The 27,320-nt window shown below is 41.4% G+C and overlaps 1 protein-coding gene across 1 annotated transcript in view; it reads left to right on the forward strand.

Annotated features, from left to right (window-relative positions):
* The window catches only part of DTD1 (D-aminoacyl-tRNA deacylase 1), a 171,890-nt gene that overhangs the window by 42,492 nt on the left and 102,078 nt on the right, over window positions 1-27,320 (forward strand). The window contains exon 4 of the mRNA XM_044291667.1: window positions 9,611-9,708. Within this exon, the coding sequence (XP_044147602.1) occupies window positions 9,611-9,708 (98 nt within the window). The remainder of the gene's footprint in view (window positions 1-9,610; window positions 9,709-27,320) is intronic.

Consider the following 27,320-nt stretch of genomic DNA (forward strand, 5'->3'; position numbering starts at 1 on the left):
AGGCTCCTTAAATCCTGTGCTTCCTCGTTGTTTCCTGTCCTGGAGGCGGGGACACCCTCCTGTGAATGCCGTTGTGGAGGCTATTGGAAAATCCAATTACCGGTAAGAGTAATTTACCCTTTTATTTGCATCTCATGTCACTGCTAAGAAGATATGTCAGTCTTGATGAATCTCCCCTCTGACTGCCTATTGTCACCACCAAGATAAGGTTTTGTTAAGGCACTAGTTCCTCATGCTGCCTATATCACAAGGACTCTTGCCCATAATAATTGGATATATTATGGATTATGTTAAGTATCCTAGTGGGAATATAAGGGTCCATTCACATGCCCACAAAATGGGTCTGGATCCGTTCCGCAGCGTTGCGGAACGGTACCGGACCCATTTATTTTTAATAGGGCCGCAAAGATGCTGACAGCACACAGTGTGCTATCCGCACTTCCTTTCCGCAAAAAAAATATAACATTTACTATTCTTGTCCACAGACACAGACAAGAAAAGGCATTTCTATTTAAAGTGCCGGCCATGTGCGGTCCGCAAAATGCGCAACACACATGGCCGGTGTCCGTGTTTTGCGGATCTGCAATTTGCAGCCCGCAAAACACTTGTGGACGTGTGAATGGACCCTAAGTGTGTAGAAATGAAATTTAAAAAAATGGAACGTGGTTTTCAGCTAGAAATATGGCTTTGTTTGCTTGATTTACATATGCAGTACATATGTCATCTAAGCTCGAACTTGGTGCATTCAGTTACAGTTTCGAAAATAAATTTTCCTTTTCCGACTGTAAGTAAAATAATAGATTGTGATGGTTGTGGATGTTTTGCATTTAAATTTTTATTTGGGTTGGACTAGTTTTAGTAGACAGTTGGTTCTCTGCCAATTTGAAGGCGGCTACTAATATTTTCAGTTGTTTTTATTGATATCTATGAAAGTTCCTCTTATTGCTCCAGGATTGGCGTGACAGACTAAAGAATTTTGTCCACACAATGTGTTAAGTGTCAAGTTAAAGGTTGCTATGTCTGTATCTGTCCTGTAACTACCGTAAATACATTTCTAAATGTATCTTCAAAGTCTGTATTTGAAGGCTTTAGGACAAGTCGTAACATGATAAAACAAAGCTTATTATCCAGAGCTGCACTCGCAGTTCTGTGTGCTATCTAATTTAATGCAGTAGGGGGAGGTATTTGATCCTCCATCAGAGAACAGTCTAGTTCTTTATATCAGTAGATCTTGAGCCTGGAATGCTGGCAGACTTCAGCTCTGAAGCCTGTAGAATTGTAAATGCAGCTGTAAGAGAATTAGTACAAGATACATTTATTGCTGTAATGACTCATAGAATTAAGTTTGTATGTTATTTAACCTGCACGTTGAATGTTGTAAAACAATAAATAAACAAAACAAAAAATACTGTGGAAAAAAATTATAAAAATTTTAAGTATAAAGTTGAATTTAAAGTATAAAACTCTTAAAGGGGTTGTCCAGGTTCAGAGCTGAACCTGGACATCCCTCCATTTTCACCCCGGCAGCCCCCCTGACATGAGCATCGGAGCAGTTCATGCTCCGATGCTCTCCTTTGTCCTGCGCTAAATCGCGCAGGGCAAAGGCATTTTTCTGAGTTCCGGTGACATACCGGGCTCTCTATGGGGCTGACAGGTAGCCCGGTGACGTCACCGGCACTGATGGGCGGGATTTGGCTCTGCCCTAGCCAGTAAAACGGCTAGGGCAGAGCTAAAGCCTGCCCCTCAGAGCCGGTGACGTCACCGAACACACTGCTGGGCGGAAGTTACCGCCCGACAGTGTGTTATTGAAAACACAAGAGCCTGTGCCCTGCGCGATCTAGCGCAGGGCACGGGAGCGCATCGGAGCATGAGATGCTCCGATGCCAGGCTCAGGAGGGCTGCCGGGGTGAAAATAAGGGTATGTCCGGGTTCAGCTCTGAACCCGGACAACCCCTTTAATCTTTCTTAGAAAATATCTATTAAAATAACAGACAGGAAGGATTGATCCTCAATCAATCAGAAAATGAGTAAAATGACAACTGGAATATCTCTGGAAGTGTACACTATTATCCAGGTGTGTGATACTCAACACACTCCCATGGAATATTTGCTCTGTGTTATTGAAAACGGCTTTCTGTCACCGCCAGATCTCTGAGAAGCTCTGACATACGTTCTTCAGTACCTCTTGCTTGAGGTTCTTTTGTTTTGGTTTCGTTTTGTCATCTCGTTTCCCTCTCTCAGCTGTCATCTAGTTGCACTGATTGCATCCCTTTATATCCCCTCCCATACTGCATCACTTTGCGGTTTATACAACTTCCTGCATTGTGCTCACTGCTAGATGCTGCAACTGCTGGTTCCTCAAATAAGTCTGTTCCTTTATTTGTGTTTTCCTGTTGGCTTGATCCTAGGTGACCCTGACTCCCTCCGTATTAAGTGTAGGGAGCCGGTGGTCGTGTCCCCTCACTATTATAGGGTTATCAGGTGTCACACAGTCTAGGTACGAGGGCATACAATTATCTATCTTAAAGATCTTTGCATGGGCTGAGCAGTCAGGGAGAGCTCTAGGGCTTTTATAGGGCTCACCCTTATGTTCCTTAGTTTGAGATCAAGTCAGTTGGATCTTTGTTTGTATCTTCAAGTTTTCTGCAACACCATCCGTGACACTTTCGTTGTCATAAATGACTACCCACAGTTGGTTTCTGCTAAGTACAATGTAGCAGTCCACCAAGTACCAGTATGCTGTGGCGCTTGTTAACTGGTCTCTATTTAGTTGCCACAATGTAACATCTACTGCGCTGTGGTTGCTGCTGGAGAATCACTAATGAACATAAGGTGTGGACTCAAATAGTTAATCTGCCAGTTGCCTGATCGTGACTCACTAGCAATATCGCCCCACCATTGTCCATATCATGTATCAATGAACTCCAGCAACCACAAAATAGTGTAGCGCCTTTTGTTTAGCAGCCCATCCTTAAATTTGTCAAAGTCTTCCCTAACATGCGCTTGCTCTAGGTGTTTTGCCCGCCTGCTCATCAGGAGCTTTCTGAGTGTAGGGTACAGACAAACAAACACATAACAAGCCGACCACCCTAGCGCCGTGGCCGCCACCTCACCACACGAGGTGGTCAACTTTTGTGTTTTTGTCTGTAGCAATTCGTGATTCTAACAAAACAAATAAAAACAAAAAATAAATAAAAAATAGGACATGTCCTTAAATATACAGGTGAAACTCGAAAAATTTGAATATCGTGAAAAGTTCATTTATTTCAGTAATGCAACTTAAAAGGTGAAACTATTATATGAGATATTTCAAGCCTTTATTTGTTATAATTTGGATGATTACAGCTTACAGTTTATGAAACCCCAAAGCCACAATTTTGAGGTACCGTTTGCTCAGGTGGTATGGATTAATTAGCTGACTAGAGTGGGATACTTTGAACCTAGAATATTGAACCTTTTCACAAAATTCAGATTTTAATTGATGCAATTCCTTTTAAGTTGCATTACTGAAATAAATGGACTATTCTAATTTTTCGAGTTTCACCTGTAGCTTTATCTGCAGTAGTTTTGGATATGAAGAACATGATATCCATGCTGTTGCGTATTCAAAAGCAGGTGCCAAAACTCTCTTTATACTTTTCCACATTACAGTGCAGTACAGTGTTTTGACACCAGATGGTGGTATAGAATAATATAAAAAGACAGTGGAATAAAAAAATATCAGTGCAGGTCTTATGCAGACTAAAAATCTGAAAAGCCAGTCATTTTTTTTAAATTATTTTGTAAACACTTTAATCACCTGTAGATAAATCATTTTTGTAGCATCATTAGCGTTCTGTGTTCTACATGGGCCAATTCTAGCATTTTCTTTTCAGAAGGCTGGCTCAAAAAATAAACTAACACCTATCAAAAAGAAAGGACTCCACTACAACCAAATATATAAAGATGATTACAGTATATTTTATTTTAAAAAGTACATAATGAAATTATAACATAGCAGCAATACAAAAACACTAAGAAAGTGGAATCCAGGACTTGCAATATTATTTATACATATATTGTAACACCGTCATAAGTGAACCCATATACCTAGGCATCTAGCCAAATTAGTGCATACATCATCCAACACGTGTTTCGCAGTGGCCTCTTCACAGGGGAATAACGTCACGAATAGCTCATATGTAAGGTGCAGGTAATTACATACATAACGCTTACAGCTGAGATTATACTCTAAGGACTTCCGTCCCAAGGTGCAGCATATGAGGAGCAAGATGAAGCCCACAAGCTCCTAGATGCCGGCACAGAGTCTGCACGCAATTATGAAGAGAAAGTGAAGTGAATATTGAAAAGTAACACTTTAATCACCTGTAGATTATTTATTTTTGGAGCATTGTTAGCGTTCTGTGTTCTAAATTGGCCAATTTTAGTGTTTTCATTTTCAAACTCTGGCTAAAAAAGAAATTGCTCCCAACCTATGCATACGACTGGATGAATAAAGGCCGTTAGGGTGGATTCACAAATTTTTTTTTTGCAGCGTTTTTCTGCACTTAATTTTTTTTTTAACTGCATTTTTTGGTAGGTTTTATGGGGTAAAAATGCCAGCTCCATATCTTAGCTGAAGGTTCAAGGGAGTTATGAAATACAGAACAATTTTTTTTTTTTGTGGAGTTGGTGTTTTTCTTGCTTTAAAAAACTCAGCATGCTGTAGTTATCCAGTGGATAACTATTACATTGGTGGGGGTCCTACCACCGGGAGCAACCACCAATCATGAGAATGGTTACCCCGTACCCCTTGGGGACCCCCGAGATGTAGTGCCAGGTCGAGCATGTGCACTGCCACTCTATTCATCTCTACAGGAGTATCGGATACAACAGAGTACACCGCTCAGCTATTTCTCAACTCCAATAAAGATGAATTGAGTGGTAGTTTGCATGCGTCCATTGTGTGTGTGTGGGCTGTAAGGGGTAGGAACCCCACTGATCTAATATATATATCCCTTTTCTTGTAGATAGGCAATATATTTTTACAACCAGAATATCCCTTTAAGCATGTACAATTCTTTACACTTGCAGCTAGTATACATATGGCTGCCAAATGGAGAATTCACTCTCCTTTCAAATCATTAAACATAGAATAAACTTAATTTGAAAAAAATTGAAGCCTCCAGAAGCAATGCCACAAAGCAATTCAATGCCATGGCTAGACTATATGGCATCACCAGGCCTCCAACAAGCCTTAGCTGTCCTCTTTGTGAGTCAGGTGTATGAATTGGGCAGGGCATGAGGATGGCCTGCAGTTTTGACTTAAGATATGCTACACTTTACAATTATGACCACCTTCTTTATATCTCATGACTCACATTTACTAATGTCAGTACACCTAGACACTGTGTTCCAAGTTTTGGTTCAGATGAGTGCGATTTGGCGCAAACTGGTACAATATGGTGCAATTTGGCGCATCTACCTATTGAGAAATCCTCTACACCAATGTCGACAAGGGTGTGTGGCTTACCACAAAGGGGGGGTGTCTTTACGAAAAGGGAGGTGGCTTAGTAGTTCTGCGAAAGTGAAAATATAAGAAATACAGCGGTTCACACCCTTCCTATATGAATAAGGTGCACACCCCCTGGTCCCACCCTCAGGACCAAGTGAAAAAATGCGTCTAAATAACAGGTGTGGGGGGGCACACTTCAAGAGGAAACACTAAGTAGGATAGTGATAATACACTTTATTATATAAAATTATTTAAGAACATACCCCTAAAACATACATAAAATTTGGTACATCAGTATGAACCAGGTTGATGCACACTCAGTATCAATGAAAAATGCAATACAACCGCCAGGTAGCTGTTGGTTTTAAACCTCTATTGTTATTCACAATCAGCGATGATGTGCACGATAATATCCAGCAGATGTCCAGCAATTGTGACCAGTTGAAATCAATTGTGTCCCACAAGTGTCCAACAAAATTATTATGCTAAAATCAATTATATAGAGCAGATGTATAAGTTTACGTCCACTAGCCCACCAAGCTGTAAATGGGCCAGTTCAGTCCAGTGCACTTCTGGTATAATGCTCGTGGTTATGAGCTCAGTACCGCTTTTTGTGTAATAATATTTGTGCTCCAAAACGAGCCCGGTCTTACCCGTCTCAGCTGCTGTAGCGTTGGTCCAGGAGGCCGCACACCCACAGCGTCCCACGCGGTGTGCTTCTTCCTGTACGCGGCGTCCCACGTGACCTGGTAACCAAGAGGACCGGATGCACGCTCGTGTGACGTCAGTCCTGTGCGCCCACTTTCAATCGGTCCTGCTTTATCTGCTTCTCTTTCTTTCCTTGCCGGCTTTACTCCTTTTCTTTGGTATTAGGTGGATCAACGCTCACTCTAACAGCCCGTCAGACGCGTTTCGGGGTCTCAAGCCCCTTCCTCAGTGGCGACCAGGCTCGTTTTGGAGCACAAATATTATTACACAAAAAGCGGTATTGAGCTCATAACCACGAGCATTATACCAGAAGTGCACTGGACTGAACTGGCCCATTTACAGCTTGGTGGGCTAGTGGACGTAAACTTATACATCTGCTCTATATAATTGATTTTAGCATAATAATTTTGTTGGACACTTGTGGGACACAATTGATTTCAACTGGTCACAGTTGCTGGACATCTGCTGGATATTATCGTGGACAGCACCGCTGATTGTGAATAACAATAGAGGTTTAAAACCAACAGCTACCTGGCGGTTGTATTGCATTTTTCATTGATACTGAGTGTGCATAAACCTGGTTCATACTGATGTACCATATTTTATGTATGTTTTAGGGGTATGTTCTTAAATAATTTTATATAATAAAGTGTATTATCACTATCCTACTTAGTGTTTCCTCTTGAAGTGTGCCCCCCACACCTGTTATTTAGGCTTAGTAGTTCTGGCGTAAGATTATGTCTCAGACTAAGGCCTCATGCACACGACCGTTGTGTGCATCCGTGGCCGTTGTGCCGTTTTCAGTTTTTTTTTCGCTGACCCATTGACTTTCAATGGGTCCGTGGAAAAATCGGAAAATGCACCGTTTTGCAGCCGAGGCAGTGATCCGTGTATCCTGTCCGTCAAAAAAATATGACCTGTCCTATTTTTTTGACGGACAACGGTTCACGGACCCATTCAAGTCAATGGGTCCGTGAAAGAACACGGATGCACACAAGATTGGCATCCGTGTCCGTGATCCGTGGCCGTAGGTTGCTTTCATACAGACGGATCCGAAGATCCGTCTGCATAAAAGCTTTTTCTGATCTAAGTTTTCACTTCGTGAAAACTCATATCTGACAGTATATTCTAACACAGAAGCGTTCCCATGGTGATGGGGACGCTTCTAGTTAGAATACACTGCAAATTTTGTACAAGACTGCCCCCTGCTTCCTGGCAGCACCCGATCTCTTACAGGGGGATATGATAGCACAATTAACCCCTTCAGGTGCGGCACCTAAAGGGGTTAATTGTACTATCATATCCCCCTGTAAGAGATCAGGGCTGCCAGGCAGCAGGGGGCAGCCCCCCCCCTCCCCAGTTTGAATATCGCCCCCCATCGGGCCCCCCCTTCCTCCCTCTAATGTTAGAAATCGTTGGTGGCACAGTGTGCGCCCACCATCGCCCCCCCCTCCCTCCCTCTATTGTAATAAATCGTTGGTGGCAGTGTGCGGCCTCCCATTTCCCCCCCCCCCCTCCCCATCATTGGTGGCAGCGGAGTTCCGATCGGAGTCCAAGTTTAATCGCTGGGGCTCCGATCGGTAACCATGGCAACCAGGAAGCTACTGCAGGAAGCTACTTACCTGCTTGCTGCTGCGATGTCTGTGAACGGCCGGGAGCTCCTCCTACTGGTAAGTGACAGTTCTTTAGCAATGCGCCGCACATACCTTTCACTTACCAGTAGGTGGAGCTCCCGGCCGGACACAGACATCGCAGCAGCAAGCAGGTAAGTATGAATCTTCTACTGTTGTACTATTGCTAAGTAACCATGGCAACCAGGACTGCAGTAGCGTCCTGGTTGCCATGGTTACCGATCGGAGCCCCAGCGATTAAACTGGGACTCCGATCGGAACTCCGCTGCCACCAATGATGGGGGGGGGGGGAATGGGAGGCCGCACACTGCCACCAATGTTGTTACTGCTATAGAGGGAGGGGGGGCCGATGGTGGTTGGCACACTGTGCCACCAACGATTTATTACAATAGAGGGAGGGAGGGGGGGCGATGGTGGGCGCACACTGTGCCACCAACGATTTATTACAATAGAGGGAGGGAGGGGGGGGCGATGGTGGGCGCACACTGTGCCACCAACGATTTCTAACATTAGAGGGAGGAAGGGGGGGCCCGATGGGGGGCGCACACTGTGCCACCAACGATATTCAAACTGGGGAGGGGGGGGGGTCTGCCCCCTGCTGCCTGGCAGCCCTGATCTCTTACAGGGGAATATGATAGTACAATTAACCCCTTTAGGTGCCGCACCTGAAGGGGTTAATTGTGCTATCATATCCCCCTGTAAGAGATCGGGTGCTGCCAGGCAGCAGGGGGCAGTCTTGTACAAAGTTTGCAGTGTATTCTAACCTGAAGCGTCCCCATCACCATGGGAACGCCTCTGTGTTAGAATATACTGTCGGATCTGAGTTTCACGAAGTAGCTCATATCCGACAGTATATTCTAACATAGAGGCGTTCATATGGTGATGGGGACGCTTCAAGTTAAAATATACCATCGGATTGGAGAAAACTCCAATCCGATGGTATAAAAGAACTCCAGACTTTACATTGAAAGTCAATGGGGACGGATCCGTTTGAAATGGCACCATATTGTGTCAACATCAAACGGATCCGTCCCCATTGACTTGCATTGTAATTCAGGACGGATCCGTTTGGCTCCGCACGGCTAGGCGGACACCAAAACGACAGTTTTTTCATGTCCGTGGATCCTCCAAAAATCAAGAAAGACCCACGGACGAAAAAACGGTCACGGACCCCGTTTTTGCGGACCGTGAAAATAAACTGTCGTGTGCATGAGGCCTAAGCCAAACTGGCATGTATAGATTTAGACAAAAGTGTCTAAATTTACAGCATCTATAGATTAGTAAATCTTCCCCTATATATTTTTTTCCCTTTTGCCATCAGCTATCCACTTGTATCTTTATCTTACAGTTTGTTCTATAGCCTCCTGTATGGGATTGCTTTGTTATGTCCTGTGTACTATCTATTTGTGATGTGGCTGGGATACCAGCTTCTCACAATAAAACACTTTGAAACTGAAAAATAAAATGCTCCTTCACTTTTCATTGGGCCTAATGTACAAGACTGTATTTTCTGTCCACATCCGATCCGCAATTTTTGCGGATCAGATGCAGATCCATTCATTTCTATGAGACCGCAAAAGACTGTGTGCTGTCCACATCCGAGTGTCTGTTTTGCAACACATGGAGAGTGCAGAATGGCACACAAGGCCAGTATCCGTGTTTTGCAGATCCGCAGTTTGTAGACAGCAGAACATGGCCGTGTACATGAGGCCTAAAAGGCAATGTGAGTTAACGGCTGCCTTTCTGGGAACTTATAACAATTTGTATTATTTTTCAGATGGCAAGTTTGGAGCCTATATGCAAGTACACATACAAAATGATGGCCCTGTTACAATAGAGTTGGAGCCCCCAGCCTCAACAGCTGACCCAAAACATGTGAGTAACTGACTACAGATGTATGAAAAGAAATGCTGATCCAAGGCAATGCACTTCAGAAAAAATAAAAATAAAGTGTTGTGGGTTGGTAAGGGTTGTGGTGTACAGTACAAAAAATATGGTCATCTTCTATTATTACATTTTATTCTCTCACTTTCGGGACTTTTTTATCATTACATTTTGCTCATTTTGGGCTAAAATCTTTTTTTTTTTCATTAAACATTTTTTTATTTCGGTTTTCAAAAACAGAGCAAACAAAATAACATCTCCACAGTTGTTCATCTCCAAATAGCAGAATGTGAGAACAATATAATTTAGCAAAGATGCATTTAGCAAAGGCATAGTACATAGGCACAAATATCAGTTACATTTCAACACAGGTACATAAACTCTTAGCAGTATATGAGTGCATGATATAAATATATGGTCCAGAGATCACAATAGAGCAGAGCAACTGTTTCAGAGGTAAGCATTTAATATTTCCCATATGGCGTAAGACTAACATGTGTAATGAAGTTCTAGTCACCGATCTATCCCTCCTCTGATGCTCTGTTGCTAAGAGTGTAGAGTTCATAGGGGAATGCGTTGATGATGTTGGCTGGACTATTAGATCTTGGTATTGAAGTAAGATAACCAGAGGGACCAGGTTTTAAGAATTGTGTGGTGGCTTCTTAGTTCAGATGAAAACATTTCCTCAAATTTTGCAATTTGGGCTACCTTATGTATCCAGTGGGAATAAGTAGGGGACAGCTTTAAAGGGAGTCTGTCACCTCCATATGGCCATATACAGTGCTTACATTGGCTCTGTAGCACACGTATACAGGACTGTAACGGTACCTTTGTTCTTTTCTTTAGACTTGCACCAGCACGAAAAACGTCGTTTAATTCATATGCAAATGAGCACTTGCAAGTGCCCAGGGGCAGCGTTCAGTGTGTAGGTGCCCAGGCTGCTCTGCCTTCTTTTCACCTTAGTTCTCCCCAGTCTCTTCCTTTGCCCGCCCTCCAAGTCCGGACCTATCGATGAGGCAAGAGACTTGGAGGGCGGGCAAAGGCAGAGCCTGGGGAGGAGTAAAGTGAAAAGAAGGCAGAGCAGCCTGGGCACCTACACACTGAACGCCGCCCCTGGGCACTTGCAAGTGCTCATTTGCATATGAATTAAACTACGTTTTTCCTGCTGGTGCAAGTCTAAAGAAAAGAACAAAGGTACCGTTACAATCCTGTATAGGTGTGCTACAGAGCCAATGTAAGCACTGTATATGGCCATATGGAGGTGACAGAAGCCAGTGTAATGGAATCATAGCCTAGGTCTCAAGAACCAATTGGAGCCAAAGTGGTTTATATGAATTTGAGTTGGGTTGGGCAATGAAGTTTTGAAGACAGTGAAGTTATTGGTAGGGAACCAGGGCATATATGGTTTGATGGATTCACACAGCTCTGATGTTTAAGGCATCATCTGTAGGTGTCTAAGATATGCTTTTTGTAAGAAGTAGGAGTACTGGAGTTTGTAGGTACAGTAGTTTCTTGCAGGATTATGAACCTGGAATGGCCATAGCAATGTGTGTAAATCAGCTGACGCTCAGATGCATTGAAATTTTCCCCCAGTTCCTTCTTCCAGGCCAAGCATAGGGGAGGATCTATATGAAATCAACTGTATATTAAGGTGGTGACCTTTTTTGGTATTACAGAAGAAATCAGCTGTTCAAACCAAGTCAGGTCCCTCATTATCAAGCCTTGTTTAAGTAGTAATTTTAAATTCGGACACATCTGTCAGTAAAAAAAAAACAAAAAACATTTTTTAATTTGCTCTTTATGAAACATTTTCTATTTTTCGTCCAGAGCTTTCACTTTCACTTTGTCTGCAGAATGTTTGCACTGCAGTATTTCGTGCAAATCTGGTGTGTGCTCAGTGGTGTCTAATGCAACTTTGTACTTAAAAAAAGAATTGAGAATGTGTGTGTTTTTTTTTTTTTTTTGTCTTTTGTATAATGGATGGGTTATAAATCAGTTTCCATGTGGTTATTGCTGTACAATGTGAGGAGTAACAGACAGACAAGATGACACAAATGACCTGGAAACTCCTAGACATAGAAGAGCTGTTACTAATATAATTGCATTACGGAGGATCGTCACTGGCTCAGTTGGGAGCAGCAGACGTGTCCTTGTATTACTTGTGTCTCTTTCATCTTGATTAACTGATTGAGATCTGCATCTAGGAAGTGACTATTGCTAATAAATATCACTGTATCTACGTGCAAGCTTCGTCTCCTAAATAAAGTATGACGTCTAGCGGTATTTATAGACACAGTGGTACTTAGGAGGTCATTTATTATAACTTGTGCTGCCATCTCCGCCTGAAATGCACCAAATTTAGGTGTATTACAGCTTAGTAAATTACCCCCTTATTGTATAAAACAAGACTGCACAGCTTCGCTTCAGTCTTAATGGTTTTAATTAAGTCTTTCCATATTTATTTTATCTTTGTAAATTGTGTATTGATATAATGCTGTTGTATGGGTTTAAACCCTTCTCGTGACACATTGCACTTGATGTTAGTGGTAAATTTGAGTCGATATGTTTTACCTTTTGTTTAAAAAATAATAATTCATGGAAAATTTTGAAAAATTCGCCTATTTATTTTCCTAATTTGAATTTCTCTGCTTTTAACACAGATGGTGATACCTCATAAAATAGTTATTAATTATCATTTACCATATGTCTTCTTTATGTTGGCATCATTTTGTAAATGTCATTTTAATTGTTTATGAATTTAGAAAGCTTAGAATTTTTGAAGCAATTTTTAAGAAAATTTCCAAAACCCACTTTTTTAATTACCTCTTCAGTTATGAAGTCACTTTGTGCAGCTAACGTAGTAGAAGCCAACCATAAATGACCCAATTTTAGAAATTACACCAAAGTAATAAAAACTGATTTTAAAAACTTTGTTAATCCTTTACTTGTTTCAGAAGAATTAATGGAAAATGGAGGTGAAACTTCAAAATTTCACTTTTTTTGCAGATTTTCCATTTTAATCAATTTTTTACCGTAAGACAGCAAGGGTTAACAGCAAAACAAACATCAATAATTATTTTACAGAAACACCCCATATGTGGTCGTAAACTGCTGTATGGGCATACGACAGGAATCAGAAGACAACGAAAGGCCATATTGTCAGAGACATACCGACCTCCCTGTGACATTGAGTGGTAGGAGATCTTTGAGACTTGCAACACGTGGTTTGATTTGACATGTTTACCTTGTGGATCAATAGGCGTCTGTGTTGTTTCTGGTACTGGCCACAGCCTTAACCTCCAGGCGTTGCTATTGTGGTCATTTAACTTCCCCTATTTATAGTTGTTTGTTCCACAATGCTGTACGGTTTATAGGACCTGTGGATAGCTGTTGTTTGGATCTCGGCTGAGTTCCTGGTGCTGCCATAGCTTCTTGGAAGTTGTGTTACCTTTCCCTTTGTATTTTGGCTTTTCTGTGTGTTGTATTTCTTTGTTGTTTTTGTATTAGGCCTTAATGAGACTCCCGTTCATCCTTCCTTTTGGTGGAACAGGATGTCTCATTCCTCTCACTAGTACCAGGATCTTTTAGGGTTAGATAGGACTTTAGGTATTCCTGTGTATGAACTCACCTACCTCTGGGGTCTGTTCATACTGGTAGTGAGTCAGGGGTTTGATTAGGGTTTTCACTAGGAAGTGTCCATCTTCCTTCCCTAGTTTTCAGGCCTTATTGCCTTTCCCCTTTCCCTCTTATATTTGGTGTGGGGTTTCCCTCCCACACTAGAGCATGACATAAACTGCCCAAACCATAGTTTTTTTTTTTTTGTTCGAGTGCGGCCATGGATCCAATTGCTGCACTGGCAGGACATTTGCAAGGGCTGTCTTTAGAAGTAGCCGATCTCCGCATGACCGTCTCGCAGATTCAGAGACCACAGGCTGTTGGTCCTGGTGGTGGAAACCAGGCCTATCTGGAGCCTAAAGTTGCCCTCCCAGACAGATTTTCTGAGGGACGTGATAATTTCATTTTGTTTAGGGAGGCGTGCAAACTATATTTTAGGCTACGTCCACACTCATCTGGGGATGCTAAACAGTGAGTCGTGTGGGTATTTCATTGCTTAAGGGGGATGCGCAGTCATGGGCTTTTTCTCTGCCGACCGGATCAAAGTCTCTCCGGTCAGTGGATGAATTTTTCGAGGTTTTGGGTTTTATCTATGACGATCCGGATCAGATATCATCAGGGAGATCGTTCTGCTGAGATTTATTGCTCTGAGTTTAGAAGGTGGCAGTGCTCCAGACTAAAAAAAAATACCTAGTAGCCATTGGCTCCTGAACTGAAAAACTTAGGAGCCAAATAAATTTTTAGTCGCCAAATCGGAACCGAATCAAAATTTTGGTATCGTGACAACGCTACGCTGATCAGATCGGCGTAAGGTTGTTTCGATACCAAAATTTTGATTTGCTTTCGCCACCATAAAAACAGTATAAATAAATAAAAAATACCAAAAAAGGCAGCGTGCATTTTGCATTTTATGAAACGTTCGGTCCATAATAGAACAGTCCTATACTATTTTTTGGGGTGACAGGGTGACAAAAAAATGGCGAATCGCATGGTTTTTATTTATTTATTTCTGTTACGGTGCTCACCGTTTGGACTTTTCGGACACAGCGCTATGTAATATGTTTATTTATTTATTGTTTATATATTTTGAATGTAAAATTGGGAAAGGGAGAATTTAAACTTATTATTTTAGGGTACTTTCACACTAGCGTTTTTCATTTCCGGCATAGAGTTCCATCACAGGGGCTCTATACCGGAAAAGAACTGATCAGGCATATCCCCATGCATTCTGAGAGTAATCTGTTCAGGATGCCTTCAGTTAAGTCATTTTGACTGATCAGGCAAAAGATAAAACCGTAGCATGCTACAGTTTTATCTCCAGCGGAAAAAAACTAAAGACTTGCCTGAATGCCGGATCCGGCATTTTTCCCCATAGGAATGTATTAGTGCCGGATCCGGCATTCAAAATACCGGAATGCCGGATCTGTCCTTCCGGTAAAAATGTGTAAAAAGACCGGTAAAAATGTGTAAAAAGATACAAGACGGATCCGTCTGTCCGCATGACAAGTGGAGAGATGGATTAGTTCTTGCAATGCATTTGTGAGATGGATCCGCATCCGTCTCACAAATGCTTTCAGTCACATCCAGATTGTTAGATCTGGATGGATCACACTGCTTTAGTGTGAAAGTAGCCTTAGTGTTTGTGTTTATTTTTATTTTTTTACTTACTATTAGCCCCCTTAGGGGCTGGAACCCTTTTCCTATTTACCCTTAGACCCCTTTCACATGGTCAAGATTTCTGCGCGGGTGCAATGCGTGAGGTGAACGCATTGCACCCGCACTGAATCCGGACTCATTCACTTCTATGGGGCTGTGCACATGAGCGGTGATTTTCACGCATCACTTGTGCGTTGCGTGAAAATCGCAGTATGCTCTATGTTGTGCGTTTTTCAACGCAGGCCCCATAGAAGTTAATAGGGCTGCGTGAAAATCGCAAGCATCCACAAGCAAGTGTGGATGCGGTGCGATTTTGACACATGGTTGCTAAGATGACAGTCTATTCACTGTGTTATTTTCCCTTATAACATGGTTATGAGGGAAAATAAAAGCATTCTTTAATACAGAATGCTTAGTAGAAGGTCAATTGAGGGTTAAAAAATAAAAAAAAAGAACTCACCTCCTCCAATTGATCGCGTAGCTGCTGGTCTCCTGTTCTTTCTTCAGGACCTGTCAAAGGACCTGTGGTGACATCACTGTGCTTATCACATGGTACATCACATGATCCATCAACATGGTAATGGACCATGTGATGAGCTCAGTGACGTCACCACAGGTCCTTTGACAGGTCCTAAAGAAAGAACAGGAGACCAGCAGCTACGCGATCAATTGGAGGAGGTAAGTTAATTTATTTTTTAACCCTCATTGGCACTGCGCCACCAATGTTTATTATACTAGGGTGTTGGGGGGGGCGCACTGCGCCACCAATGAAGATAACTGACCTGTTAATACAAATACAGGAGGCGGGTGCAGGAATCAAATAGCCGGCACCCGACCTCTATGACAGGGAGCTGCGATCCGCTGCAGTTAATCCCTAAGGTACCACACCTGATGGGTGTCATTGGTTGGAAGGGGCGATTCATCCGATCACGGTGTTCACAAATCACAAAAACCTGGCATACCTGGAGTCAGCTAAACGACTAAACCCGAGGCAGGCCGGATGGTCCTTGTTTTTAACCAGATTTAATTTCACTGTCACTTATCATCCTGGCGTTAAGAACGTCAAGGCAGATGCCTTGTCACATAGTTTTCCTGGAGGTGGTGATTTTGAAAATCTGGAAGGGGTGGTGATATCCGCCCTATACCCTGACCTAGAAATGAAGATGTTAGAGGCCCAGGGAGATGCACCTTATTCCTGCCCATCTTGGAAATTGTTGTGAAATTGCATTACAAGGTGTTTGAGAAACATCACTCTACGGTTCTTACGGAACACCCTAGGAGCAGATCCACTGCCGACCTCATCTCTCCTAGATTCTCGTGGCCAGGGTTGCGTAAGTGTGTTGAGGACTATGTGTCAGCCTATAGTGTCTGTGCACGCGCTGAGGTGACACATACTCGGCCTTCCAGATCCCTGCTTCCGTTGCCTAACCCATCCAGACCATGGACTTATTTATCTATAGATCTTATAACTGATCCGCCTAATTCATTAGTAACGACAGTTATTTTGGTGATGGTTGATCGTTTTAGTAAAATGGTGCAATTTATAGCGTTGTCTGGCCTACCTAATGCGAAAAAACACTTGCTCAAGTGTTTGTTGGTAACATTTTGAAACTCCATGGCATTCCCTCTGATGTGGTTTCGGATTGTGGGACTCCAGAATCCAGAATCTGGAAGACATAAAAGGATGGTGTCTTTGATTATATGTATATCAAAGGCCCATATTTCTCATCTTGAGTAGAAGGTCTCCTTATAGGAACATATAAAGTAAGTCCCACTTTATATATATATATATATATATATATATATATATAGGGTTGTGATAAAGAAGGGGATCTCCGCCAGTTATAATACAGCCCAGTGTATGGAGTCACATAATATTATACTGTGTTCAACGTTTTGACACGTCTCGATGGGACTCTTACCGCTTGATGGCAACTGGAGTGTCTATTAGTAGTATTGGCAGGTGCTGCCTACTCGCGTGTATAATCGGGCACAATCCAGGAAGCGGAGACCCATTTACCAGGACACTGACTTCACGTGTTCTGAGCGCTCCGCTGTAAAGCTTGGTAGGTGTGTCTGGTGACTCTGCAGTTCAGATGTTCCTGATGGACAGGTCAGGTGATCAAGTCAGCTGGTTTGCTGTTATAGTTAGGTGATCCGTAGGTCCTGTGTATCACAGGTCCTATATGTGGTAAAAAGCTGTATTGAAAATTTCTTTTGTGCGCACAATTCTTCTGTATTTGGAGTACCGGGCCGATAGTAGTAATGTCAAAGCAGCAGTTATTCGCTATACGCGTTTCAAGGCGACTTGCCTCTTCCTCAGTAGCCTTTGATATACATATAATCAAAGACACCATCCTTTTATGTGACTTTCATCTGCGTGTTTTTATTCATCTAGAGTTTACTGAGCATTTGTTATGGACTGAATATTGAGTATATATATGCATTTCATTGCTGCCAGTTCACATCATTGCTGCTAGTTTTCATCAATGCTGCTATTATTTATTATTGGATCAAATTGTTGCTGGTTTTGAATACTGGATCCTCCACTCATTTTACTATTGGATTCAATTGCTGTTTTTATTATTTAATTGCTGATATGATATTTTAGTATTGCTGATATGTTATTTTAATTCACAATATTTTATAATTTTATCATCTAATTAAATTGCTGTTATATTCTCCAGAAGGTGGTTGTGCCTGCTTTTTGCCTTATACTAGTTCCTCTCTTTTATACTGGTTAGGTGACCCAATGAGCAGTGCACCCACCGTCATCTATCCATATAGGTGTTGAGCCTCTCATCCATTTATTTCAAATTACGGATGTCACCATGACAGTGAGTGGCAGTAGATCTTTGAGACTGGCAACACATGGTTTGATTTGACATGTTTACCTTGTGGAATAATAGACGTCTGTGTTGTTTCTGATACTGGCCTTAACCTCCAGGTGTTGCTATTGTGGTCATTTAACGTTCAGTATTTTTTTTTAGTTGTTTCTCCCACAATGCTGTGTGGTTTATAGCTTCAGTTGGACCTGTGGATAGCTAGTGTTTGGATCTCGGCTGAGTTCCTGTTGCTGCCATAGCTTCTTGGAAGTTGTGCTACCCTTTCCCTTTGTATTTTGGCTTCTATGTGTTGCATTTCTTTGTAATTTTTGTATTAGGCCTTAGGGAGTCTCCTGTTCATCCTTCCTTTTGGAAAAACAGGATGTCTCATTCATGTCACTAGTACCAGGGTACTTTAGGGTTAGATAAGACTTTAGGTATTCCTGTGTATGAACTCACCTCACTCTGGGGTCTGTTCATACTAGTAGTCAGTCGGGGCTTTGATTAGAGTTTTTAGAAGGAGGTGTCCTTCCCTAGTTTTCAGGCCTTATTTCCTTTCCCCTTTCCCTCCTATGTTCGGTGTGGGGTTCCCTCCCACACTAGAGCGTGACACATATAGTTTTTGGAGGGCACATTTTGCTGGAATTGTTTTTGGGCACCATTTTAAATTTGAAGGGACACTAAGGTACCCCTACAGTAGAAACCCCATTTTGGAATCTACATCTCTAAAGAATTTATTAAGGGGTGTATTGACAGCTTTGACCCCACAGGCGTTTTAATGGAATTTAGAAACATTTGGCTGTGAAAATGAAAAATGTCATCTCCTTAAATAAAATATGGCGTAAGCCCCCAGTTTTACAAGGGGCAACAGAAGAAAAAGCACCCTAAGTTTTGTTAAACATTTTCTCCTGAACACAGCAGCACCCCATGTGTGGTCGTAAACTGCTGTTTGGGCACACGGCAGGGATCAGAAGAGAAGGAGTGCCATATGGAAGATTTTTGTGTAATGTTTTTTTTCAGGTGAAATGTCACTTTCAAAGAGACCCTGAGGTACCTATAGAGTGCAACCCCCCAAAAAGTGACTCCATTTTGAAAACTACACCTTTCAAGGAATTTTTTGAAGGGTTTAGTGAATGATTTGATCCCACATGCGTTTTATTGAATATAGAAATACTTGGCTGTAAAAATAAAAAATATTTGAATAAAATGTTGCTGTAAACCCACATTTCTAATTATTACAAGGGGTAACATGAGAAAAGGACCATACACACTGCAGGTCTCAGAAGGGAAGGAGTGTCATATGTTTTTGGAGGGCAGATTTTGCTGGAATGGTTTTCAGGCGCCATGTCACATTTGAAGACACCCTGAAGTACTCCTACAGTAGAAACCCCAAAAAAGTGACCCCATTTTGGAAACTACACCCAATTAATTTTTCAAGGAGCATAGTAAGCACTTTGGCACAACAGGGGTTTAATAAAATTTAGATACACTTGGCTGTGAACATGATATATTACATTTTTTGCAAGAAAATCTTGCTTTAGGCCCAGATTTTCCATTTTTTAAAGGGGTTACAAGAGAAAAAAAATCTCACAATGAATCTATTCTGGATAGAACAGCACCCCGTATGTGATAGTAAAGTGCTGTATGAGCACACTGCAGGCTTCAGAAGAGAAAGAGGCACATTGTGGTGATTTACACATTTTATGCTGACAGACTCTGGGATGAAATAATAAATGGAACCCGCAAGAAGTGATCCTATTTTGCAAACTACACTTGATGCCACAGATACTTTGCAAAAACGAATGCGCAGTGGACCGTGCATAGTGCAAATTGTTTTCCACAGATATGGCATTTTTGTGCCCAATATACCGGCTCATGCCATCCGAGACTCACACCCTTTATTTGTTAGGTGGGTACTGCTGGTTATTGAAATGCCATAAATGTGGATGTAAACTTCTGTTTACATCCAGAGATACCAATTTTATATACAAATTTATTTTAAAAATAATTTTTAAATTTTTCTGCCAATCATCTTGTGTGGGACAGACTTCTCAGTAGAGGCTACACACTTCAAAATATTAATAAAGGCATCGAATTTGCCAGATTAAAAAATAGGGAGTCTTTGATCTTTCCTCAGACTATGAAATAATCCTATAGATGTCAATAAGTGAAGAACCAAATTTTGCTCAGGAGGATAAAAAACCTATTGCTTTTATCACTAATTACAGTAGAGAATATCCACACATATGCAAAATTATCCGAAAAAACATCTCCCTGTCCTCTATTATGAGGAGGAATGGAGGGATGTGGTATCTGCAGGCATCAGGTGTATACCTAAAAAAGCACCCACGGTGGGACAAAAACTTAGTCCCAGTTTGTTTACTGATACTATCCCTCGGGCATGCTCCTGGCCAAAAACCATTGGTAACTATAAATGTGGAAGTAGGAGATGTATATGCTGCTGATATATGTGCGTTACTAAGGAGGTTACATCCACAGTGAATAATAACAGACACACTTTAAAACAAGATATTAATTGTAACATGGAATTTGTTGTGTATGTTATCACATGTAAAATATGTAAACTTCAGTATGTTGGATGGACATAAAAGAGTTGAAAATACGTATTAGAAAACATCTTAGTGACATCCCTTATTTTCAGACTCGTAATGTATCGGCAGTGACTTTCCACTTCGCCACTGTTCACAAAGTAGACACATCTGCGTTTTGTGCACAGGGGATTGAAGTGGTGTCATTGCCTATGAGAGGAGAGGACCATAGACAAAAACTCCTTAGCAGGGAAACTTTGTGGATGTTTTTTACTTGATACCTGTATGCCAAAAGGATTAAACAGAAAACATGATCTTACTCTGCAATACAGTTAAGATGTTCTTATTATGTATATGTATGCACCACCTGTGATGCTGGATCTCCTCCCCTGGATCGCTGAATGGTTCTCATTCTAGGTTCCAGGTGCGGACACCTTGCTAATTAGAAGGGGTTGGACCCTGTGCTGTATAAAAGGAATGGTTTTAATACATTTGTTATGTCTTGACGAAGGGCTGGATTTTGTCGCCCGAAACGCGTCACTTTGATGTAATTTTCCTGTGACTTTGGTGGATTTTATATGATGAGCCAATAAAGAACCTTTTTTTATTCCATAAGAAGCTGGATTACCTTTTTCTAGTGTATTCTCCATGCATTACAATCTAGTTACCAGCAGAGGGCAGAAGTGGCACACGTTATTTTTCATAATCTAGTATTCTTTTGACTACAGGAGAATCAATTTGAGCATTTCTCCTGCAACAAATTGTCTTTTTTGTAAAATTGTCAGATTATATTACAGAAAGTAACAGAATGTGTTTGGTTTACATCTTTTTATGTCCAAAGAATTGCACCTCATTGACTTCTGGCTGCGACACAACTAACAACTTGGTTGTGACACAAATGTAGTCCTACTGATTAAGTACCCAAGCTTTTGAGTCCTGTAAAAAAAATGTTCTTTTTTTATTTTTTATTTTTTTACAATGGAACTCTATGGTGAATGGGTATGTCACAGCCAGTTCTGTGAGAAGGTCTGGCAGACGTTCTTCTCTACCTCTTGTATGATGTTCTTTGTTTTGGTTTCACTTTGTAATATCCTTTCCTTCTGCCAGATGTCACTTATTTAGACTAATCGTCTTCCTTTATATTCCCTCCCATACTGCCTCACTTTGCGGTTTATACTATTTCCTGAATGAAGTGTTTACTGCTGGAGGCTGCTGCTTCTGTTTGCTCAGATAAGTCTTTTACTTTATTGTGTTTACTTGCTGGCTTGATTCTAGGTGAGCCTGACTCCATCAGTATTAAGTGCAGGGAGACGGTGGTCGTGTCCCCTCACTATTATTGGGTTTTCAGGTGTCACACAGTCTTGGGTACATGGGCATGCAATCGTCTACCATTGAGACCCTTGTATTTGCTTAGCAGCCAGGGAGAGCTCTAAGGGTTTTATAGGGCTCACCTATATGCTCCTTAGTTTGGGATCAAGCCAGTCGGTTGGATATTTATAAGTTCCAGCTATCTGCAACTTTATCCTTGACATTATAAACCGCCATAACAGTCTTAAGCATGGATCCGGTTTCATCCTTAATTGACCGCATGCAAAGGCGGTAGCAGATCTCCGTAAAACTGTGTCTCCGTTTCAGGTGACCGGTTCTGCTGGCATTCATGGAGTTTGTTCCAAACCTTCCGGATACGTTCTCCGGGGGTAGTGAGAATTTTGTTCGCTTTAGAGAGGCTTGCAAACCCCATTTTCGCCTACTTCCCCATTCCTCTGGTGATGAGGAGCAGGGGGTGGGGATCATCATCTCGGTGCTCAGGGATAAGGCTCAGTCTTGGGCCTTTCCGCTGCTGGTGGGGGCACGGCCCCTCCGATCGTTAAATGAATTTTTTGTCGCCCTGGGGCAGATATATGATGACCCGGATCATATTGCTCTGGCTGAATCTAAACTGCGTCTTTTATGCCAGGGTAAACAGTCCGCAGAGATATATTGTTCAGAATTTTGGAGATGGGCAGCTGATACTGGTTGGAATGATGCTGCACTCCGAAGTCAATTTTGCAATGGTCTTTTGGAAAGATTGAAAGATGCATTCGCTTTTAATGAGAGACCAGCGTGGTTAGAGTCTGCCATGTCCAGTGAGGCATGTGAGCGTCTGACGCTAGGCTCCGCCCCCCGCCCCGCTCGCTCGCCTGTTGCTGCTGCCGTCGCAGTGTCTCTGATGAGAAAGCCGCATCTGCTGAGGACTGAGGTTTGCTGAGGATGCTGATACCAGGGTGATGAGATCCCTTGTGTGGAGGAGTGGAGGGTCTCAGTGTAGTTACCGCGTGGTGTTGATGGGAGTTGGTGCGAGGTTGATGTCGGGGGTCCGGTGTGCAGAAAAGGCAAATGTTGATTTGTGAAGTTGCTCCCCCTGTGCGGTCCGGTGTGTGAGTGGGAGCCAAGACTGCTGACTGCTGAAGGTGGTCATTGCCAGTGACCGCTGCTCAGAGGAGAAGAGGGTGTTTCGCTGGATAGCTAGGGAAGCCGTGTTACAGACGCAGAGGCAAGAAAGGAGTGGGGTTGGAAAGTTGGAGAGTGGAAATTGAGGGCAGTTGGATACTTTGCAGCATATAAAATATATTTGTGGGGATTGGTTACCCCTCATCCCTTGTTGAAGGAAAGTGAGAGAAGAGGGAAGGGGAAGAAAAAGGGGGGGTGAAGATATACTGATGGCGGTGGAGCGTTTGATACAGTGAACTGATTTATAGGTATCTATATAATACAGTCCTGACCTCGACCTTAACCCCCTCCGGAATTTCCCTTGCTGGACTAATCCTTTCTAACTCCCTTCTAACTCTCTGGATTAACCAATTAACCATGGATTAACTATTCCTAATCTAACCCCCTCCTACAAAGGTACTATGCCGGTACCTCTTCTGTCGCCTTAAGTATTGCGGATTTGTGATTTCCTCTCTCTTCCTCCTCGACTAAATACGCTCAGACCAAGAAAGTGTTCCTGGAGATGTTTTACTTGATTAGCTGTTAATAGCAGGAACTGTATTAACCATTCGCTAGCTGGACTCTTTTTTTTTTTTTTTTCTCTTTTCTCTCGCTCATTAACATTACAAAAATTACTTTTTTTTTTGGGACTAAGGTGCAGTTTATGGTTTTCTTTTATTGGACTATTCGTCGAAAATACATTCATATATTGCAAACAGTGTTTTTATTTGGTTCAGTGTTGGTGATAGAGAATACTGTAGTTTTGTGATAATTGCTGGGTAATAGTCGCAACAATTGTGAGAGGGGGAAGGGAAGGAGAGGAGGGAAAGAAGAAAGGAGGGGAAAAGAAAAAGAAAAGTACAAAAATGCCCCCAAAGAAAAAAGAGGAACAGCGCGGCCTTACCGGCGCTAGCGGAAGGAGATCAGCAACAGGGTTAGAGACTGGGCAAAAACAGCATAGCTTAAATAAATATTTGATCCCCAATTCCGCAGTCTCTACTTCTTTACAGAAAGAAAAAACTATAGATATAGAGACACATATCTTGACACAGGAGAATGGGATTGCGGGTACCACGGGGGAACAAGGAACCCCTGTAGTAGCTGCAGAGATGGATGTAAAAATGATGAAAGATATATTTCACACCGTCTCTAGAATGTAAAATGTAATGGGGAGTATAATGACACAGATTGGGGTAGTGTAAGCTGATGTAGTGTAGTGTAATATGTGGTGAGCTGGAGAAAATAAGACACGAGATGGAAAAAAGGATCCCGTCCCTGGAGCACTCTGTTGAGAAATTAGAAAAGGAGGTTGTTTCTCTAAAAGAGATAAATAATAAGATGGAACAAAAATTGATAAATCAACAAGATAGATCGAGAAGAAGAAAAATAAGATGTGTAGGGATTCCAGAACAGGAAGAAGAGGATAATTGTATAGAATTTATGGAGCGATGGATAAAGAAGAATTGTAAGGAGGGTATCCTCTCTCCCCTGTTTGCTATCGAAAGAGCACACAGGGTTCCCACGAAAAAGAGGGTCCCAGGGGATTACCCTAGACCCATGTTGGTGAAATGTTTACTTTCCAAGGATCGAAATCCAATACTGTCTGATGCTAGAACCTCTGAAAAATATCAGATACATGGGGTAAAAAGAAGACTTTTTCCAGATTATTCAGCAGATACTAATGCACGTAGGAAGGAGTTTATAACCCCAAAAAAGAGATTAAGGGAAGCAGGCTTGAAGTATAGCTTACTCTTTCCTGCAAAGCTAAGGGTGGAATATATTTTCCAGACACCAATAGAAGCTAATGAATGGGCAGACAGGATGGGTTTTTGAGGGGGAGGGGTATAAGGTATAAGTAATGATGCTGCCTCGACTTCTAATTAGCAGAGGGGGAGCTATTCAGAAGAGTGGGGGGGGGAGGTATTTTGGAGAAGAGAGAGGGGTGGGGGGTTTTCCCTTTTTTTTTTTTTTTCCTTTCTCTTTCTCTTCCCCCTCTGCTAGATGATTAAGATTCTTTCGTTAAATGTAAGAGGTCTGGGAGAAAGGATAAAGAGATATGCTATCTTTGAGTGGATGAAGAGGTTTCTGCCAGCCATCGTTTGCCTCCAAGAGACACACTTAGTTAAAGATTCCTTAAGGTGTTTGGAGAAAAGATGGATTGTGGAAGGGTACCATTCAGTATACACTACTTATTCTAGAGGGGTTTCAATTTTGGTACATGATAAGATAAAATTTGAATGTATTGCATATGAGGAGGACGACTGTGGTAGGTACCTCTTCTTACAATGTAATGTAGAAGGTTAAAATGGTATTCGCAAATATATATATTCCACCACCATATAAGCCAGATGTGTTGTATGAGTTGTATAGATTCATGTTGAATAGACAGGAATGTATAATGATTGCGATTGGAGATTATAATGCTGTAATGGATCCACTCAGGGATAGAATGTCTAGCAGAGGAGGAAGAATACAAAATGTAGATCTGTTTAAAATGTAGATCTGTTTGGAGTTTAACTGGACTGATGTCTGGCGTTATTTGAACCCGGAAGAAACCATGTACTCTTGTTATTCTAAATCACATCAAACGTGGTCTAGAATAGATATGGTTTTGGGAAATAAAAACTTAATGACCCAAAATAGGATTAAGATAAAGTATTTGCCCATGGCCTTATCCGATCATAGTGCCATTGTAATGGAATTGGACTTGAACAGAAAGCAAAATTTGCCAATGTTTAAGTTTAATCCTCATTGGTTATCGTTAATCCCGGACAAAGAAAGTATATTGGTGGAGTTAAAACATTTCTTTTAGGAGAATAATAACTCTGCTAATAGATTTATAGTTTGGGATACTGCAAAAGCATACTTAAGACGATCTCTGTAAGAAAAAGGGAAATTATTGGAAAATAACTTAGAAGAAGCAAGATTAGTATGTATAACGAACCCTACTGGAAATAATAAGAAGAAATAGGAGGAGGAACATGAAAAGTTAAAAATATATTATATGGAGAGAACTAGGAAAGAATTGTTCTTCCAAGGGTTTCAGCTCGCCTCAGAGGGAGAAAAGGTTGGGAAAATTTTAGCAGGTATAGTAAAAAATTAGAAAGGGAAATCATGGATAGGGGCGATTAGAGATAATAGGGATGAAATAGTTTACCTGAAGGAATTAAAAAAGTTTTTGTGGACTATTTTATCAGTCTAGAGTACAATATACAAAAAAAGGCCTGGACCAATATTTAGATCAGATTGTCCTGCCTGAGATATCTAAAGCCCAAAAGGAATACCTGGAAAAATAAATATCTATAGAAGAGGTTTTGGGTATGGTGAAACCAGTAAAAACACCAGGGTGTGATGGACTCCCTTTCGAAATATATAAGACCTTTGCGCAGGTGTTAATACCAGAATTAAGAGAGACATTGTGTGAGGCCCAAAAAATAGGTGATCTACCAGACTCAATGAAAGAAGCAATTATTACATTGATTCCAAAAAAGGGTAAAGAACAACTAGACCCCGATTCATATAGACCAATATCTTTGTTAAATACGGTCGTTAAAATTCTGGCAAAGGTTTTGGCAGGTAGGCTTTCTAAGGTGATTAAAGGTATCATTCATGAAGATCAGACAGGTTTTATACCCGGAAGAACGATATATTCAAATATAAGAAGGCTGTACCTTAATATTGAAGCTAATAAAACACAAATCGGTGAGAAAGCCATACTCTCATTGGATTCCCAAAAGGCATTTGATTGTATTGAGTGGGAGTATTTATGGGCAGTTTTGAAAAGGGTTGGTATAGGGGAGGGATTTATAAGATGGATTCAACCTATATATTCTAATCCGAGGTCTAGGGTGATGGTGGATGGGAGCTTGTCCCTGCCTTTTGCCCTCTATAGGGGCACTAGGCAGGGATGCCCTCTCTCCCCATTATTATTTGCTATTGCAATAGAACCCTTGGCATGTATGATAAGAAACGATAGGGAGTGTAAAGGTTTTCAATATGGGGAAGGAAATGAAAAATTATTAATGTATGCCGATGATATTTTATTATTTATGCACAACAGTGGGGATGAGTTTAATAGAGTAATAGATATAATAGATTAAAAAAAAGTTTTTTCTGGTTTAAACATTAATTGGGGGAAATCCCATATGATGTTATTAGGGAAGGGGCAATCACAGAATCGCTCAAGGGTGCATGTGCTTGAGCAACATGAGAGTTTTAAATATTTAGGTATACAGATTTCTAGAAATATAGAAGAATATGAAAAGTTAAATGTACTCCCCTTAATAAAAGAACTTAGAACTAAAATACATATCTGGAAAAGATTACCGTTGTCAATTCAGGGTCGGGTTAACTTAACAAAAATGATTTTTCTCCCAAAAATATTGTATGTTTTACAAAATGCCCCAATGAGGTTGCCAATTTTTATTTTTAGGTTATTAGATAATTTAATGGGGGATTTTATTTGGAAAGGTGCCATTCCTAGGTTAAG

Source organism: Bufo gargarizans, chromosome 4 (genome assembly GCF_014858855.1).
Source record: "Bufo gargarizans isolate SCDJY-AF-19 chromosome 4, ASM1485885v1, whole genome shotgun sequence".
NCBI classification, from domain to species: Eukaryota; Metazoa; Chordata; class Amphibia; order Anura; family Bufonidae; genus Bufo; species Bufo gargarizans.